This window comes from Punica granatum, chromosome 7, assembly GCF_007655135.1.
Source record: "Punica granatum isolate Tunisia-2019 chromosome 7, ASM765513v2, whole genome shotgun sequence".
In the NCBI taxonomy this organism is placed as follows: domain Eukaryota; kingdom Viridiplantae; phylum Streptophyta; class Magnoliopsida; order Myrtales; family Lythraceae; genus Punica; species Punica granatum.
This window is the reverse complement of record NC_045133.1, coordinates 20,204,318-20,220,318: the sequence shown is the minus strand read 5'-3', so window position 1 is coordinate 20,220,318 and position 16,001 is coordinate 20,204,318. Positions and strand designations below refer to the sequence as shown.

Genomic DNA, 16,001 nt, shown 5'->3' with positions numbered 1-16,001 from the left:
TTCATTTCTATGTAAATTTGATTTATTTACATTAACCATCACTTAATATATTAAGTTGCTATCATAAACACTTATTCAATTAATTTAGCACAATTATTTATAATTTATAATTTAATTAAATCTGCGATTCGACTCGAAAAACCCTAAACTCAAGCATCGACTGATTCAATATCCGGTCCGATTACGATAAAACTGCTTTCAAGAGGCGTTATATCATTGAATCAAGTTTTTACTACAGGAAGTCCCCAATCAAAGGAAATGTCATCCAATGTTTTTGCAGATGACCGTCCATCGACGACCAATAACCTTCGTTGCCTCTGATGACCTAATCACTGACACTCAATAATTGGATAGACGACAAGAAGAACAGTGATGGAATGTGGTTCTGAATTCCGTCTCCGTTCATAGTCTTCAATAATTTTTGCTTTTTTAATGCAAAAGTGACAAATCTGCAGTCTCTTTTTTCTTTTTCCAAGTCTGAAAATATAATTTTCATAAGATGTGTCTGTATGTTTTCATGGAACAATTTTTTTAAAAAAAATTATCCAGAGATTTGTATTTTTGTCTTTGGGAAACAACAAAACCTCTGAAATTCTGACATATCCAAGGGAAGGGATAAGTGCTGACATAGATACCTACGAAGATATTGGAACACACTCTTTGTCTCTAGGTCTAGGGTAAAAAACGGGTGGGGATGAGTGGAGGTTTCCAAAATATTTCAGTTTTTATTTAGTTTGGATCGATTTTTCAGAACAAAAGAATCACATTAAAATTACTTGGGAGTATAAAAAATCCACCGCTCATAGTTTCAGCTTTTTTGGGTGATTTTCTCGGGGATTGAAAGTGAAAAAATTATGAGATTAATTGAAGAAGTTTAAAAAATGATCAAGGATCGCAAAAAAAAAGTATTGAACATTTTTCTTTCTTTTTTCATACAAATTAATTAAGATGTATAATAACACTACAACATAATTATTTCTCAAAAAATTGAACAATCTATCAATATTTTTAATGAAAAAATAATATATATATATATATATATATATAAATGTATGTATATATATGAATTTCAGGTGGTCTCCGTTTATTTTTTTGGTGGGTTCAGCTACCGCGGGATTTTTAGTCAGACCCCATAAAGTTTTTTAAGTTTTCGGGTTCAGCTTTTCCTATTAGGGCAGGCTCAATTTTTCGGATTTTTGTTTTTTCATAATTTTTCTTACACTCCTATGCTCGATTCATTTAAGTGATCTTATTTATATTCAAGAATATAAACTATCTCATACTGTTAACAACTAGTAGAAGAATTTCTATGGATAATGATCACAAATAAAAATGCTAATCTTAATTCGTAGTCCCGATAAGTCTCATTTCGATGGAAATGTAAGGAAATTTACCAAAATCGATATTATTTGCTTATCATTAATCACTTCATATTTGTTCTCCGTCCATTTAGTTTTATTCCCTCATACCCAATATTGCTCACGGGCGAAGAATGTTATTTAATTGTCCCGTTTGGATTGAGAGTTATTTGATTTTAACTTTAATTTTAACTTTAACTCAACACACTACACAATAAAAATACATATTTTTCAATTCAAAAATTTTAACTTTAACTTTAACTCAATATACTACACAACAAAAACACACGTTTTTCAAGTCAAATTTATAATCACATCTCATTTATCTTTTTCCACAATCAAAATCAAAAATCAAAATCAAAATCAAAATAACTTTAACTCTGAATCTAACGGCCCCGTATCTCGTGCAAAACAACACGGGGCTAAGAAGAGACCATCCGAACATCTTCTGGGGTCGATATCTCGATTCATCCGATTTCAGAAAACAAATGGAAAAAAATAAAAAATTCCCTTTTGCTTTCTTTTATTTTGAATTTTCCTCCAGAGATTAAAAAAAACTTTTTTTTAACCAAACCAAAAAAATTAATCTGGACAAATAGGAAGACCCGATTCAACCGAAGCCGCAGTGCTTCTCTCTCCTCTCCCCTCCATATTTGCAGAGCACAGACGCCCATTTCTAGCCATATTTGCTGCTCTTCTCTTCTTCATCTCTCCGCTCAACGTGGAAGGGGGAGAGGGGGGGAGAGAGAGAGAGATGGCTGCTTCATGGAACTCGACTCCATTGGAGATCACGTACCAAGTTCTGGGATGGACCGCTTTCGTTTCCTGGTCCATCAGTTTCTACCCCCAAGTCATCCTCAATTTCCGCCGCAAGAGGTAGACAATCAATCGCTCGATCGATCAAATTCAGTTTTCAATCAGCGTTCAGTGTTGGTTAAGTGATCGGTGCATTATCAATTTCGGTTTTTGTTCATCCCTCCAGTTTTGAGTTTATCAATTTCAATCCACTTCTGCTGTCAATGGAGCCCTGACCCTTCAATGGTTCTGACGGTTTTACTTGTCCCGAGCAGGGTTGTGGGGTTGAATTTTGATTTCGTATTGCTCAATCTGACCAAGCACAGTTCTTACTTGATCTACAACGCTACCCTCTACTTCAGCGCTGCTGTTCAGAAGCAGTATTACGAGAAGTATGGCTATGGACAGGTCTGTCTGTGGCATCACTGTGATTGTGTCTTCAATTAATTGCTGATTCATAGGTGTTCACTTCTGCTAACAGCTACTGTATCATATTGCCGGATGTCGGTTTTCGATAATTCATTGACCCGAGCATGATGGCTCGATAGAAATTTTGATGTCCAGAAACAAATTTTTCGTCCTCAGAATCGTTTGGCCTCATTTGTCAGGAAATGTTCTCGAGACCTTAGAAAGTTATTACAGTTCAGTTGCTGTGACTGAGGTTTATCTAAGAGTCATACGCATTTGCAGTTAGACTTTGTGGAATGTCTGTGAAATTGATGTGTGAATGAAAAGATCTGCGGAGCTCTGCTCTTGTGCTTCGCCACCTGAGAATGATCTTGCTTTGTTTTGTGCATAGTCGATGTGGTGCCAACCAATCATATGGACTGAAAGTTTTACATATATGTGAAAGCATATAAACAAATCTAACTGTGGCATCTTGATGAATTATAAATGGATTTGTCCGATCCAATAATGTTTGATGTTTCAAATAACTGCAGATGATACCTGTGGCTGCGAATGATGTGGCATTCTCCATACATGCTGTTCTGTTAACAGCAATAACCCTGTTCCAGATTATGATCTATGATGTGAGCAGCTCTTTCAGGTTCCCACGCATGTTCTGTTTTTGCTCTTGATGTTTATTGTATTTCAATGTCGGTATTTCTCAAACTTAATCTTATATGTGAGCAGCGGGGCACTCAAAAAATATCAAAGGTGGCCATAGGAATTGTCTCTGCAGTTTGGTTGGGTGCAGCAGTTTGCTTTTTCGTTGCTCTGCCAAGCCATTCTTGGCTTTGGCTCATCTCCATCTTCAAGTAAGTTTCTGCGCAAATCATGTTTGCAGTTTCTTCTAAGCTCCTATTATCATTTATCATCAGTTGAAACTTAATGTTATTGGTATTTTAAGAAAACTTTTCGTACCTGCGATATACATGGAGATATGCTATCTTGACTTGGGGTCTTCCGTCACTGTTAGTATTTGCATAAGGTCATTTTTTAGCAATTACTTGCACTGGAAAAATTGAAATGTCTGGTGAGAGGCAGGTTACTCTGCCCTTGAGCATCAATTCTTTGAGAAATTTTTCTTTGAGAAACTTTCTTTTGTTATCTATAGTGCTACTTATTCAGAAAGATGGAGTTTGTACCTGTCTCCTCAGTTCTCTGACTTATTTGAGTGTCTCATATCCATGTGCACGAGATAACTTGTAATTGATGATTAGTAGGCAATCTATGCAACACCTTTGTTAGCAAATTGGCGCCTCATCTAGGCCTTTGCCGATACTCTTCTGATATCACCTGAAGCGACTGGGAATTTGATACTTGTATGTTTTCTGCGAATATGATTCTAAGTTTAATACCTTTGCAGCGCGATTCAAGTGTTCATGACCGTTATTAAATACATACCACAGGTTAGTCATTTGCTCACTCTCCCCACTTTGTCACAGTAGAGGCAGTTCTCAAAAGTGGATGTGGACCACTTGTTGGGCTACTGCAGAATTTGCTTTTGGTGTTTTCTTGATTTTCGTGTAACGCCTAAAGGTTGAATTAATCAAATGCAGGCATGCATGAACTTTGCAAGGAAGAGCACAGATGGGTTCAGCATTGGGAATATTTTGCTCGACTTTCTTGGTGGCTGTGCAAATTATGGGCAGATGGTCGTTCAGTCTATCGATCAGAGTACGTGACTTGCTACAGCTAGGCAGTCTTTTACGAATGAGATTCTACTGAATTCATGGTGTTAACTCCGTCCATATTTGCAGATTCTTGGGTCAACTTCTATGGAAATATTGGGAAGACATTGCTGTCTTTGGTAAGAGCATAATCCCAAGCTTTCTGACGGAATCATACTTGTGTGTCATATTAAGATACCATTTCCCTCTCTTAAGAATTGAGTGACCTACTCGATGATGTCTAAATAGTCGTCAAGAAATTAAACAGAGTGTGCATGAATACTGAATTCTGGTCGTCTTCTTTGATGCAGGTATCGATATTCTTCGATCTCCTCTTCATGTTCCAACATTTTGTGCTCTACCGCTCCAAGAGAGTGTCGGTTAGCTTTAAAGCCATTGAGGAGGAGCAAGAGCCACTTATGAAAACCTCTACTTCTGAACCCCAACAGTCAGAGAACGTCTAAAGAATGGCTGGGCCAACTGGGGTTACCTTGACTTTCATGGAAACAAGCAATGAAGTAGGAACTGTAAATACATAGAAAACATGTAATAATCGAATCGTCCAAAAGCGAGTCTTTTCACATAGGTATACTTATTCGCAACTTGAAACCGAGATTGTGTGGTTGTAAATTGATTGTAACCCAATATCGTAGAATTATGTGGCAGTGTCTTCCGCAAAATGCATATGTAAGCTGATTTTTTGCATTGATCAAAAGGGGAAGATACATCAACAGATACAGCTAGCCAGCAGTTTCCGACCAATTAAAGTGCCATCATACCCATGAACCACTCTACTTCATGGGTGAGTATGGCAGGGCTCGGAGTATAAATCATTGCCTTCGTTCAGTCCAGAAATCTAAGGACTAGACCAAAGGGGGACGAACCAGATGAAACTGCACGATGATAAGGTTCCAAATTCTCAAGGTGTTCAGCCACAAGATTATGTACTAATTAGCTTGCGAGTATGATTAGTCCAATTACGAATCCGATACTTCTAATGATAACAATGAATTATGATAAAAGAGCAGATATTTCCAATGATAACAAAGAGTCGAGATAAAGAGCAGAGACGATGATGTTGAGTGAGGATGAGGGAGATGAAGAATGGTATTCTGTTGGGGAAAAAAAGTTTGGTGCCTAAAGTGCAAATAGTTCAGAGTTGAAGGAGTCATTATTGACCCAAGAAATGGTTAAGACATCTCATCACATCTTCTACAATTTTTTGGCATTTTGGATTTTTTATTTTTTAATTATTATATTGATGTCAATGTTACCGTCCGTTGCCTTGCTTCACAAGAACTATGACCAATCAAAACTCCTTGATTCTCAAGCATCTCTGTCTATACCTACATATAGTTCTCACTTCAGTTGATCACAGTACATTTTTTCCTTTCAGCTCACAATTGTACATTTCAAGATGAAGAGAGAGGGTCGACAGCACGGGATGGTTAGGACTTCTCGGGTCCTACCGCCCCCGTATAACCCTCGAGAGGGATCCCGGCTCATCAACAGATTGGATTCGCCCCCGACCGCTGGCTTGTTCGCCAAAGTGTCATCGAAGCCCACGAACCACTCCAAGTTCACAAGTAAGTGTTGCAAGGCCCGGTGCACCGAGTGCCACATGGGCCCCATCCAGAAGTCCAAGGACAAGACCAAGGGAGCACAGAAATTGAAGTCCAATGATGTCGTCTCGAGCCACCGGTTGATCACCTGGCGGGTTGTGGATGGCAGACATGGCTCAAACTTTGCCGGCCTTTCTGCCACGGGGCTGCTGGATCACCTTGCATATGAGTCCACCGACAATGATCAGAGCTATGATCATGAATACGATGCTTCTGATGATGATGATGATGTGCCGGAAACGAGTACCAGTAAACTGGATGGTGGGGAAGATCGTGGTTTTCGTATCGATGGAGATGATTATGACGAAAATCTGAGCTTTTTTGATGTGGGGCTGGTGTTGAATCAGGTTGAAGAAGATGAAGAAGGTTGGTGTTTGGTTGGAGAAAATATCATTGGCTGAATAATGGACCATCTTTCCTCGCAAATAATGCAATCTATTTTAATTTTGTGTGTTGTTTCTCTTTGTAATTACATTTATATGGATAATTTCATTTGAATAAATAATATATTATGTAATAATTTCCAGAGATTGCGTGGGCATTTACACCAAAGTACTTTTATTACAATTTTATCTTGTACTTCGAATATTAATTATCCACAGATTCATTTTTTACGTGTATTAGTTTCTTATCCTCACGGTCAGGGACCCTTCAATCGCCGAAGCGGTCAGTTTCACCGGACACGAACCCATTAGGCTTGTGCACGGCAAATATACCAAAACGGTCATTAAACATCTGATGATCCATGTGTTTGTGGGCTCTGATATATTGGTGAATGATATAAACGTTCATTCTCCGTGTATGAGTAGGAAGAAGATCTTATAAGCATATTTAATGTCTTTTGACACCGATACAGTCTCTGGGAAAGTGAACGGCTCAAGGAGGAACTAAAAGATCGAGAAAATCAGGCCATGGCATATGGCAGGCGCATTTTCTGTGCTGAGATGGGGAGTGCACTATCAAGACAGGAAAATAATAACATGTTACATCCTTAAACATGATTGCCGGAGAGGGCACCACGGTCGATTTATTAGTTGAGCACCAGGTTATAGCATATGTCAGCAGGAACAGAAGTACATAGTCGATTTCGAACTTATAGGATCGTAAGTTGTTTGCAGTTGCATGAAATTTGAGTTTATGAGCATCCTCTGCTCCAACAATGATGTGAATTTCTGCACAATGCTAGGGTTATGAGATGATTAATTAGAATTTCTGCACAAATATTGATTAGATGAACAGTACAATGGCCTGTGCGGAACTCAATCTCTCGCTTTCTCAACATCGATCAGTTGTATTTGTCATGGTGCGCTATGAGCACATTCCCTGAACGTTTGGAGATATGTTCAGCGCAGCAGTCATGGGAGATGTTGAAGTCCGAGAAGCTGGAGTACGGTTGTTTCTGCCTTGAATATGCTAGCCCTGGTTGTTCTTGATTGGATTTCCATTTCCGAATTGCGGCAAGACTGGGCTTTCTTCCAGATTGAGGCCATATTGATGGCACCTGCAGCAGGGCGAAAGATGAAAAGCGCCAGTATGCAGTAACGGATATCATCTGGTAATTCGTTTTCTGTTATCTTCACTGTCAAAGTCCTAAGATTCATTCACATAATCTCCATGCAACTTTATCCTGTGAAACTCTGCTGGTTCAACCTACTCTAAGCTTTTTTGGTGCAACAAGTCTTACCATTCTTGTTTACTAGACGGAGACATCAAAACTTAGACAGCATTTATTAGCATTCTGCTTTTTCGGGGTGTACTATGGGAAAATCGAGCCTCAGTTTTTTAGTTTTTTATTTTTCAGGAGTTCAAATCTCATCAGCTTAGATTGTTTTATATCATTTAGCAAGTGGTTTCTTAGGACATGGCAAAGCATCGAGTACAAGAGGATGAATACTTTGTCGGGCGAAGATCTTACTCAGTTGCAAGAGATTTCCCTTTTGGGCCTGCACTTTTGCTCTCAACAGCTGAACGGACATTGGGTGTTCTGGATGATCGAGGGGGTGGCCACTGGTTTTCTCGATGTCCCGTTTGAATGGAGCTTCTGTCAGGTAATTGAGCTCATCAATACTTGCCAGAATGGTTTGAAAATTCATTCGAGTATTCCAATCAATCTATGGGATATTTTCCAGATTTCCATTGTTGGTTTTTCTTTCATCAAAATGAAACGAATAACATTTTCAACGCTTCTATAGAAACAAACAGACAAGCATTCTTGCTTTGAAGCAAAAGAGGCTGATGAATAAGTAATCACCACAGTCGGAGTCATGCAAATTTCTCTGGACTGAAGAAGTTCCACCAACTCTCAAGCTTCCAACCTTCCAACTTCGAGTTTGGCAGTCATAGCAGTTGCTCTACTGATGCCTCCTCTAGTGTGGAAATGGATGAGGGCACACCTATTGGCAAAATCTATGGCCGACTTGTCATTACTTCTCGGAGTGGCACAAAATTCTCTCCTTGTGTAAATTCCCATTGGGCCAATAAACGATTGGGTCCTTCTCAAACTCAAAAGCTCAAACCGGCAAGTTGTGGAATCCAATCTCTTAAAAACCCATGGTTTTCTCATTGATTTTCCAACGTGGGATAACAACTCTCAACGGGCATCACTGTTATTGTGTTTTCAACTAATTGCTGATTGATAGATATTTACTTAATGCTAACAGCTGCTATATCCACACTGCCCCTGTCGGTTTTCGATAATTCATTGACCCAAGTATGATTGCTCAATTGAGATTTTGGGGGATGCCAGCGCAAATTTCTCTCTCTAATTAAGATCAAATGTTCCTGAGACCTTTGAGAGTTATTTCAGTTCAGTTGCCGGGATGCTTATTTTGTAGACTGATGGGAATGTCTGTATTACCAGTAAATTTGAACAACATATCTACAGAACTCCGGTCTTGTGGTCCACCACCCGAAATGATCTCCCACTGTTTTATGCTTAGTCAATGTGGCCCCAATCATATGGACCTGAAAGTTTTACCTACATACGTGAAAGCATAAAAACATGTTTTTCTGTTGTACGTTGATGCATTTATAAATGGACTCCTCTGTTCTACTCTAATGATGTTCGATGTTTTAAATTACTGCAGATGACACCTCGGGCTGCAAATGATCTGGAATTCTCCATAGATGCTGTTCTGCTAACAGCAACAACCTGTTCCAAATTATGATCTATGATGTGAGCAGCATTTTTGGTTCCCACGCTTGTTCTGCTTTGCTCTTGATGTTTATTGTATTTAATTTTGGTATTTTTAAAACTTAATCTTAAAGTGAGCCATAGGAATTGTCTCTGCAGTTTGGTTGGGTGCAGCAGTTTGCTTTTCTCATTGCTCCACCAAGCCATTCTTGACTTCGGCTCATCTCCATTTTCAAGTAAGTTAATGGTGCAAATCATGTCTACGGCTTCATTGTGAAATTTACTATTACTGTGCATCTTAAGGTCGATTTTTTAGCACTTAGTTATTTTATAAGCATCAAACATTCGGTAAGAGAGGCAGATTAGGTTGCCCCCTGAGCATCGATTATTTGAGAACTCTCCTTTCAGAAACCTTCTTTTGTCATCTAATATTGCAACTTGTTCATTCAGATGAACTTTATGCCCGCCTATATGCTGTCCTCTGACTTGTTCGAGTAACTCATATCTATATGCACGAGATAACTTGTCATTGATGCATATTGGTTGATCTAACAACCTTGTTAGTAAATCAGCGCGCCTCAACTGGGTCTTTGCTGAAGCTCTTTTTGGTATTATCTAGAGCGATATAGGAAATTTGATACTTGTGTGTTTTCTACAAGTATGTTACTAACTCCAATAATACTTTTGCAGCTCGATACAAGATTTCATGACCATGATTAAATTCATACCGCAGGTTAGTCATCTGCTCACTCTCCCCACTTTATCACGCTCAAAGATTGCATTTCTTTAAGGCCTGCTACGTTTTCAGACTAGTGTCGGTCCTCAAAAGTGGACGTGGATCACTTTTTGAGCTGCTGCAGAATTTGATTTTGGTTTGTTCTTGATTATTTTTGCGTAACGACTAAAGGATGGATGGATTAATCAAATGCAGGCTTGCATGAACTTTGCGAGGAAGAGCATAGATGGGTTCAGCATTGGAAATATTTTGCTCGACTTTCTTGTGGCATTGCTAACTATGGGCAGATGGCACTTCAGTCCATCGAACAGAGTATGTGACTTGCAGATTCTTGAGTCAACTTCTACGGAAATATCGGGAGACATTGCTGCCTTTGGTAAGAGCATCATCCCAAGATTGGTGGAGCGTAACTTGATCATGTTGTTGTCCAAGATCGTAGAATAGAATTTACTATATGGTAGTGTCTCCCGCTAAATGCGTATTTAGGCGCATTTCTTGACCATACATGGAGCATGTGATTAGTTATGATCAGAAGGGGAAGATACATCAACAGATGCAGCTCGCCACCAGTTTCCTTCCGGCTAGTTAAAGTGCCATCATGCCCATGAACCACTTCTACTTCATGGGTAAGTGCGACAAGGCTCAGCGTATCAATCATCGTTTTCATTCGGTCCACAGATTCAAGGACAAGACCAAAGGGGACGAATCAAATGAACCTGCCCAGTGACCAGGTTCAAATTTTTCAAGGTGTTGGGGCTACAAGATTGTGTACTACTTAGCTTACGAGTATGATTAAAATGATTACGAATCTGATATTTCTAATTATAACAATGTACCGAGATAAAGAGCAGAGACGATGATGTTGAGTGAGGATGAGGGAGATGAAGGATGGTACTCTGTTGGGGGGAAAAACTTTGGTGCCTAAAAGTGTAAATAGTTCAGAGTTGAAGGAGTTATTTGACCCAAGAAATGGTTAAGACATCGTCCAATGCCTTGCTCCACAAGAACTATGACCAATCAAGCAAACTCCTTGATTCTCAAAGCATTCTCCATAACATCTTTCCTTTTAGCCCACAACTGTACATTTCAGGATGAAGAGAGAGGGTCGACAACACGGGATGGTCCGAACATATGGGATCCTAACCAGCATGTATACCTGACAGGAGGCATCCGGCCAGCTCGTCAACAGATTGGATTCGCCCCTGACAGCTGGCTTGTTCACCAAATTGTCATCTAACCCGACAAACCACTCCAAGTACACAAGTAAGTGTCGCAAGGCCCGGTGCAACGGTTGCCACGTGGCCCCGGTCCAGAAGTCCAAGGACAAAATGAAGGGACCACAGAAACTGAAGTCGTACGACGTCGTCTCGAGTCACTGATTGATCACCTGGCGGGTTATGGACGGCAGGCATGGCTCAAACTTTGCCGGCATATCTGCCACTGGGCTTCTGGATCACCTAGCATATGAGTCAGCCGACAACAATGAGAGCTATGATCACGAATATGATCCTTCTGAGTTCTGATGATGACGTGCCTGGAATGGAGAACGGTGGATTGGAAGTTCATGGTCAAGATCAAGATTTCCGTATCGATGGAGAAGATTATGACAAAAATATGAGTTTTTTTTTTTTGTGTTGGGTTGGTGTTGACTCGGGTTGAAGAAGATGAAGGAGGTTGGCGTCTGGGTAGAGAAAATGTCACTTGGTTGAACAATGGCCCAACTTAACCTGTTAACGTTGCAATGTATTTTTGAGTTTTAACCGAAGTTGCCAGGGCATTTTCTTTATACCGAAGTACTTTAAATACAATTTTATCTTATGCTTCAAATATTAATTATCCGCATATTCATGTTTTTGTGTATAAATTTCATATCCTCACGGTCGAGGACCCTCCAATTGCTGAAGCGATCAGTTTCGCTGGTCACGAGCCAGTACATGGCAAATATGCCAAAGGGCCATTAAACATCTGATGATCCATGTGTTTGTGGGATCTGATACATTCGTGAATGGTCTAAACATTCGTTATTTGCATCATGAGTAGAAGTTCTTATTAACACACTGAACGTCTCTCCAGACCAATACGGTCTCTGGGAAAGTGAGTGGCTCGAGGAGGCACTAAAAGATAGAGAAAATCAGGCAGTAGCACATGGCATGCACATTTTCTGTGCTGAGATAGGGGCTGTATTATCAAAACACAAAAATAAGGCAGGAAAAAACATGTGACATCCTCAAACATGATTGCCAGAGAAGGCACCACAGTCAATTCATTAGTTAGAGCACCGGGTTATAGCATATCTCAGAAGGAATGGGAGTACATAGTTGATTTCGAACTCATAGACTTGCAGTTTGCTTGCAGTCGCATGAAATTTGAGTTCATGAGCATCCTCTGCTTCAACAATGACGTGAATTTCTGCACAAGGATTATGAGATAATCAGTTAGAATTTCTGCACAAATATTGATTAGATGATCAGTACAATGGCCTGTGCGGAACACAATCCCTCGCTTTCTCAATATCGATCAGTTGTACTTGTCATCGGGCACTATGAGCACATTTCCTGAATGTTCGGAGATTTGTTCTCTGTAGTAGTCATGAAAGGTTCCGAAGTCTGAGAAATTGAGGCAGGTTCCCTTTTGCCTTGAATTTGCTTGGACTGGTTGTTCCTGTTAGGTCTATGAGCTTGAGCAGGTAGGGAATATTCCATTATTCGAATAGCAAGGAGTCCTGGTTTTCTTCCAGACTGAGGCCATGCCGATGGCGCCTGCAGAGTGAAAGATGAACAATAAGGCGTAATCTCATTTGTGCTGACCACAATGCAGTAAGAGCATAATCTGGGAATTCGTTTTCTGTTGTATTCACTTTCAAAATCTAAAGATTTATTCACATATAATCTCTCTGCATTTTTATCCCATGAAGCCCAGCTGCTTCGATCTATTCAAGTATCTTTGGCAAAAAAGTCTAACTATTCTTGTTTCCTAAACAATGACACTAAAGCATGTGTAAGATTTCTGGATATCAGTTTTGTGAAAACAGAGGAAGAAAATACCTTTGCAATCGGCTTTTTTGGGGTTCCATTCTCTTTATAAAATTTAGGCAGCGGCCTGGCCTTGAAACACAAAGTTTGTCTGAACTTTTTCAGCTCGAGATCTGCTTTCTCCTGCACAGAATAGAGGATAACAATCAACAAACAAGGCATATAAGTTTGCCAAAATTTAATAAACTGATGTTCAAAACAGCTTCAGCTTTTAGTTCTCTTTACGAAAAGATAAGAAAACATTCTTGTTGAGAAAAGTTTTTCAGAATGCAGTGTCTGATGATTTTCCCATATCTTTTACTAGGAAAACCAAAAACCTGAAAACTGTTCTTGTGGAGAAAAATTTTCAAAAGAGAGCTTACCTTTACCATCTTTGCTTGTTGCTGGACTTTCTGTGCCTCATCAGCATTGAATTTCTCTTCAAGCTTCTGGAAAATATACATAAAAAGAATTAAAGATATGTCAGCATTGTTTCGGCATCGATGCAATGCAGAAGAAAAGAAATTTGAAGCTGAATAATGGAGCTGCCTTCTTACCTCCTTTCTCCTTGCAGATCTTTCGATGGTCTTCAACTTGAATGGAGTTGAGACACCCGGTGATTGTAGTTTGCTCTTGCAGGCACTCAATAACTTTGAACTACTGCTGCTGGAAAGAGAAAGGGAGATTCAATTATGTAGTTCAGTTAAATGTCTCCCTAGTCATTCTAACCCGAAGATAAACATTATAGAGCACTATTCTACGTAAAACCGTTGATAATATCTGCAGTGTTGCTAACTCAGGAACTCAAACTGTGGTGCTTATTTGGACAGAACCTCAATCTTCATGGTGTACTATGGGAAAATCGGACTTCAGTTTCTTTTTAATTTTGCGTTTGATGGTTTATATCGTTTAGCAAGTGGTTTATTAGGACATGGCAAAGCATCAAGTACAAGGAAATGAATAATTTGTTGGGCAGATATCTTACTCATTTGCAAGAGATTTCCCTTTTGGGCCTGCACTTTTGCTCTCAACAACTGAACGGACAATGGGTGTTCTGGATGACCGGGGGGTGGCCACAGGTTTTCTTGATGTCCCATTTGAAGTTAGCTTCTGTCAAGAAATTGAGCTCATCAATAGTTAACAAAATGGCTTGAAATTCCATTCAAGTATTCAAAGCAATCTCTGGCAAATTTTCCAGTTTTCCGTTATTGTTTCTTCGAGCAAAAATGTTAGTGAATTAAGAGCTGCTGTTTTACTACTCTCTTTGTTCTGTTTTATTGAAGTCCTAGTCCTTGGGAGTGACTAGCTGTTGTGGCTATTTTTTAGGATGTTCGTTGCTGTTTTTCTGGTCAAGCAAGTAGTTGCTAACGTGTCTTTGTGGGTTGCAGTTTTTAGGAATTCATCTATGAGTATTTATTCTGCACTTTCACGTTAAATCAAGTTAATCTCTTTCAGTTCAATTTCCTTCGTATGTCTCTTCCCAAACTTTGAAACAACAAAAATGAAGCGAATAACATTTTCAAAACTTCTATAGAACTAAACAGATAAGGATTTTTGCTTTGAAGCAAAAGAGGTTGAGGAATAAGTAATCACCGCTGTAGGAGTCATGCAATTTCTCTGGACTGAAGAAGAAGTTCCGCCGACTCTCAAGCTTCCAACCTTCCGAGTTGCAGTCATAGCGGTTGCGCTACGGATACCTCCTCTAGGTGTGGAAGTGGATGAAGGGACCTGTTTGGGAGTCGTTCTCCTTCCATCAGCAAAATCTGTGGCTGACTTCTTATTAATTCTCGGAGTGGCATAGACTTCTCTCCTTGGATGAACTGCTGGATTTGAGGGCTTAGCCGGTGTTGAAGGTTGCCGCCTAGCTGCTTTATTCAGTCCCAGCGACTTGGAGGGAATTACTGCCAACATTTTCTTATTCCCGGAACGAAACGAAACTTCTTTTCTCCCCGAGTTCTGTTGCAAATCCTGCAATTCAAGCGGTTCAGAATGCTGCATAAAGGACATCTCGACATGAGTATAGCAATATAATTGTACCTTCAACAGGGGTTTCTCTATTTCTGGTGTCCCACATTGCTCGGTTTCACCAACCTCATCTTGGCCATTCGGGTCATTGCAATCCAAAGCGGGGGCAGAATCGCCAGTTGCAACTTCATCAAGCAGCGAGTTCCGGGCCTCATCTGAGGCTGCACTCACCTGCTCGGCTTCGAGTTCGGCTTCGGCTGCGGCTGCTGCTGCAGCAGCGGCCTTCCTAGCGGCCATTTCCCTGTAATGGGCCTCGAAGAAGGCCTTCTTCTGGGCAACAGACCCGGGCCGAGCGTACCTCTCAGCCTCCTCAACGTAGCGATTGTGGGAGAAGACTGACCACTTCTCCCACGAGACGGAGTCCGAGACAAACCTCCCGAACGAGATCGATTGCCCTAGCGAACGAATTGGGTCCCGATTACCCTGCAAAACAGAGGATTACTGTCTCCAGACACCATTATGGAAAGACAGCCATCAGGCAACCTTCCAGATCTTCGTATTACAACCGGGATATAAAGATTAAGGTCCTTTGAAAATTGAAGAACTTGCAAATAACGGAAAAAACTGAAACTGTTTTTAAACAAACTCTTCCCAAAAAGTGGCGGTTTTGGCATGAACTGGAAAACTGAAAACTGTTTTCCAACCAAACATATCAACAAACTCATCCAAAACAATGCCAAATTGATGCCCACGAACTTATCAAACATTACTACCCAAAGAAACAAAAAGGGGTCTAACCCAGAAGCTGAAACTAAACCAAAATTTGCAGCGCCAAGTCGATACCCGAGTGAAGGCAACTACATCTCAAGTTCTCACTGAAAAAATATAGAAATATGCAGATTGAAAGAAACAAGATGAAGAAATGGGCTTTAAGAATTGCAGAGCCCTGACCTCAGTGGGATCAAAACATGGGAGGCCTGAGACATAAGAGAAGGGCTGCATCTGCATCATCAAACATGTTGACTCTCCCATTGTCCTTCGAAGTTACTCCTACCCCAGCAAAGTCCAGAACTTTGAGCTCTGGTTCTTATGTTGAGGGCTGTCTGGTTTTGCCGTCTTTTGCTTATTGTCAGTTTGGGAACCATTTGAGTTTAAAAATTGAAATTCAAAATGGAAAAGTTGGGATAAAAGTGTTGCAGAGGAAGGCATCTTAGAGAGAGAAAGAATGACAAAAGTGAAGAAATGTGCATTTTCCTAGAATGTGTCG

General features: G+C 40.1%; 3 protein-coding genes across 5 annotated transcripts; 2 read left to right on the top strand and 1 right to left on the bottom strand.

Annotated features, from left to right (window-relative positions):
- Positions 1–1,975: 1,975 nt before the first annotated feature.
- Positions 1,976–4,972, top strand: LOC116214888 (cystinosin homolog). The gene is made up of 8 exons (XM_031550376.1): positions 1,976–2,234; positions 2,429–2,561; positions 3,095–3,184; positions 3,288–3,412; positions 3,964–4,006; positions 4,157–4,274; positions 4,358–4,407; positions 4,579–4,972. Exons 1-8 carry the CDS (start codon positions 2,113–2,115, stop codon positions 4,729–4,731), a joined length of 834 nt encoding a protein of 277 aa, XP_031406236.1. The 5' UTR covers positions 1,976–2,112; the 3' UTR covers positions 4,732–4,972.
- A 173-nt stretch (positions 4,973–5,145) lies between these two features.
- Positions 5,146–6,475, top strand: LOC116214889. Its single transcript, XM_031550377.1, has 2 exons — positions 5,146–5,456; positions 5,664–6,475. The coding sequence occupies exons 1-2, from the start codon at positions 5,454–5,456 to the stop codon at positions 6,288–6,290; spliced, it is 630 nt and encodes a 209-aa protein (XP_031406237.1). The 5' UTR covers positions 5,146–5,453; the 3' UTR covers positions 6,291–6,475.
- Positions 6,476–11,857: 5,382 nt separating this feature from the next.
- Positions 11,858–15,976, bottom strand: LOC116212841 (protein WVD2-like 7). Of its 3 annotated transcripts, none has more exons than XM_031547557.1 (8): positions 15,686–15,976; positions 14,807–15,217; positions 14,363–14,737; positions 13,755–13,879; positions 13,327–13,432; positions 13,153–13,218; positions 12,803–12,913; positions 11,858–12,517 (listed from the first exon to the last, which is right to left on the bottom strand). In XM_031547557.1, exons 1-8 carry the CDS (start codon positions 15,764–15,766, stop codon positions 12,299–12,301), a joined length of 1,494 nt encoding a protein of 497 aa, XP_031403417.1. In that variant the 5' UTR covers positions 15,767–15,976; the 3' UTR covers positions 11,858–12,298. The 3 variants fall into 3 exon arrangements, with proteins under 3 accessions (XP_031403417.1, XP_031403416.1, XP_031403418.1); XM_031547556.1 differs by having other exon boundaries at positions 13,327–13,435; positions 15,686–15,970; XM_031547558.1 differs by having other exon boundaries at positions 13,327–13,435; positions 14,807–15,235; positions 15,686–15,963.
- Between the last annotated feature and the right edge of the window lie 25 nt (positions 15,977–16,001).

Bases quoted from the DNA above. Each gene is read 5' to 3' on its own strand.
- LOC116214888 (XM_031550376.1), top strand. From the start codon at position 2,113: ATGGCTGCTTCATGGAACTCGACTCCATTGGAGATCACGTACCAAGTT. The intron at 2,562-3,094 runs GTCTGTCTGTGG...AAATAACTGCAG, and splicing joins AGAAGTATGGCTATGGACAG to ATGATACCTGTGGCTGCGAA. The intron at 3,413-3,963 runs GTAAGTTTCTGC...ATACCTTTGCAG, and splicing joins TGGCTCATCTCCATCTTCAA to CGCGATTCAAGTGTTCATGA.
- LOC116212841 (XM_031547556.1), bottom strand. From the start codon at position 15,766: ATGGGAGAGTCAACATGTTTGATGATGCAGATGCAGCCCTTCTCTTAT. The intron at 15,218-15,685 runs GTCAGGGCTCTG...TCTGTTTTGCAG, and splicing joins CATGTTTTGATCCCACTGAG to GGTAATCGGGACCCAATTCG. The intron at 13,436-13,754 runs GTAAGATATCTG...TTCTCTTTCCAG, and splicing joins GGGAAATCTCTTGCAAATGA to CAGCAGTAGTTCAAAGTTAT.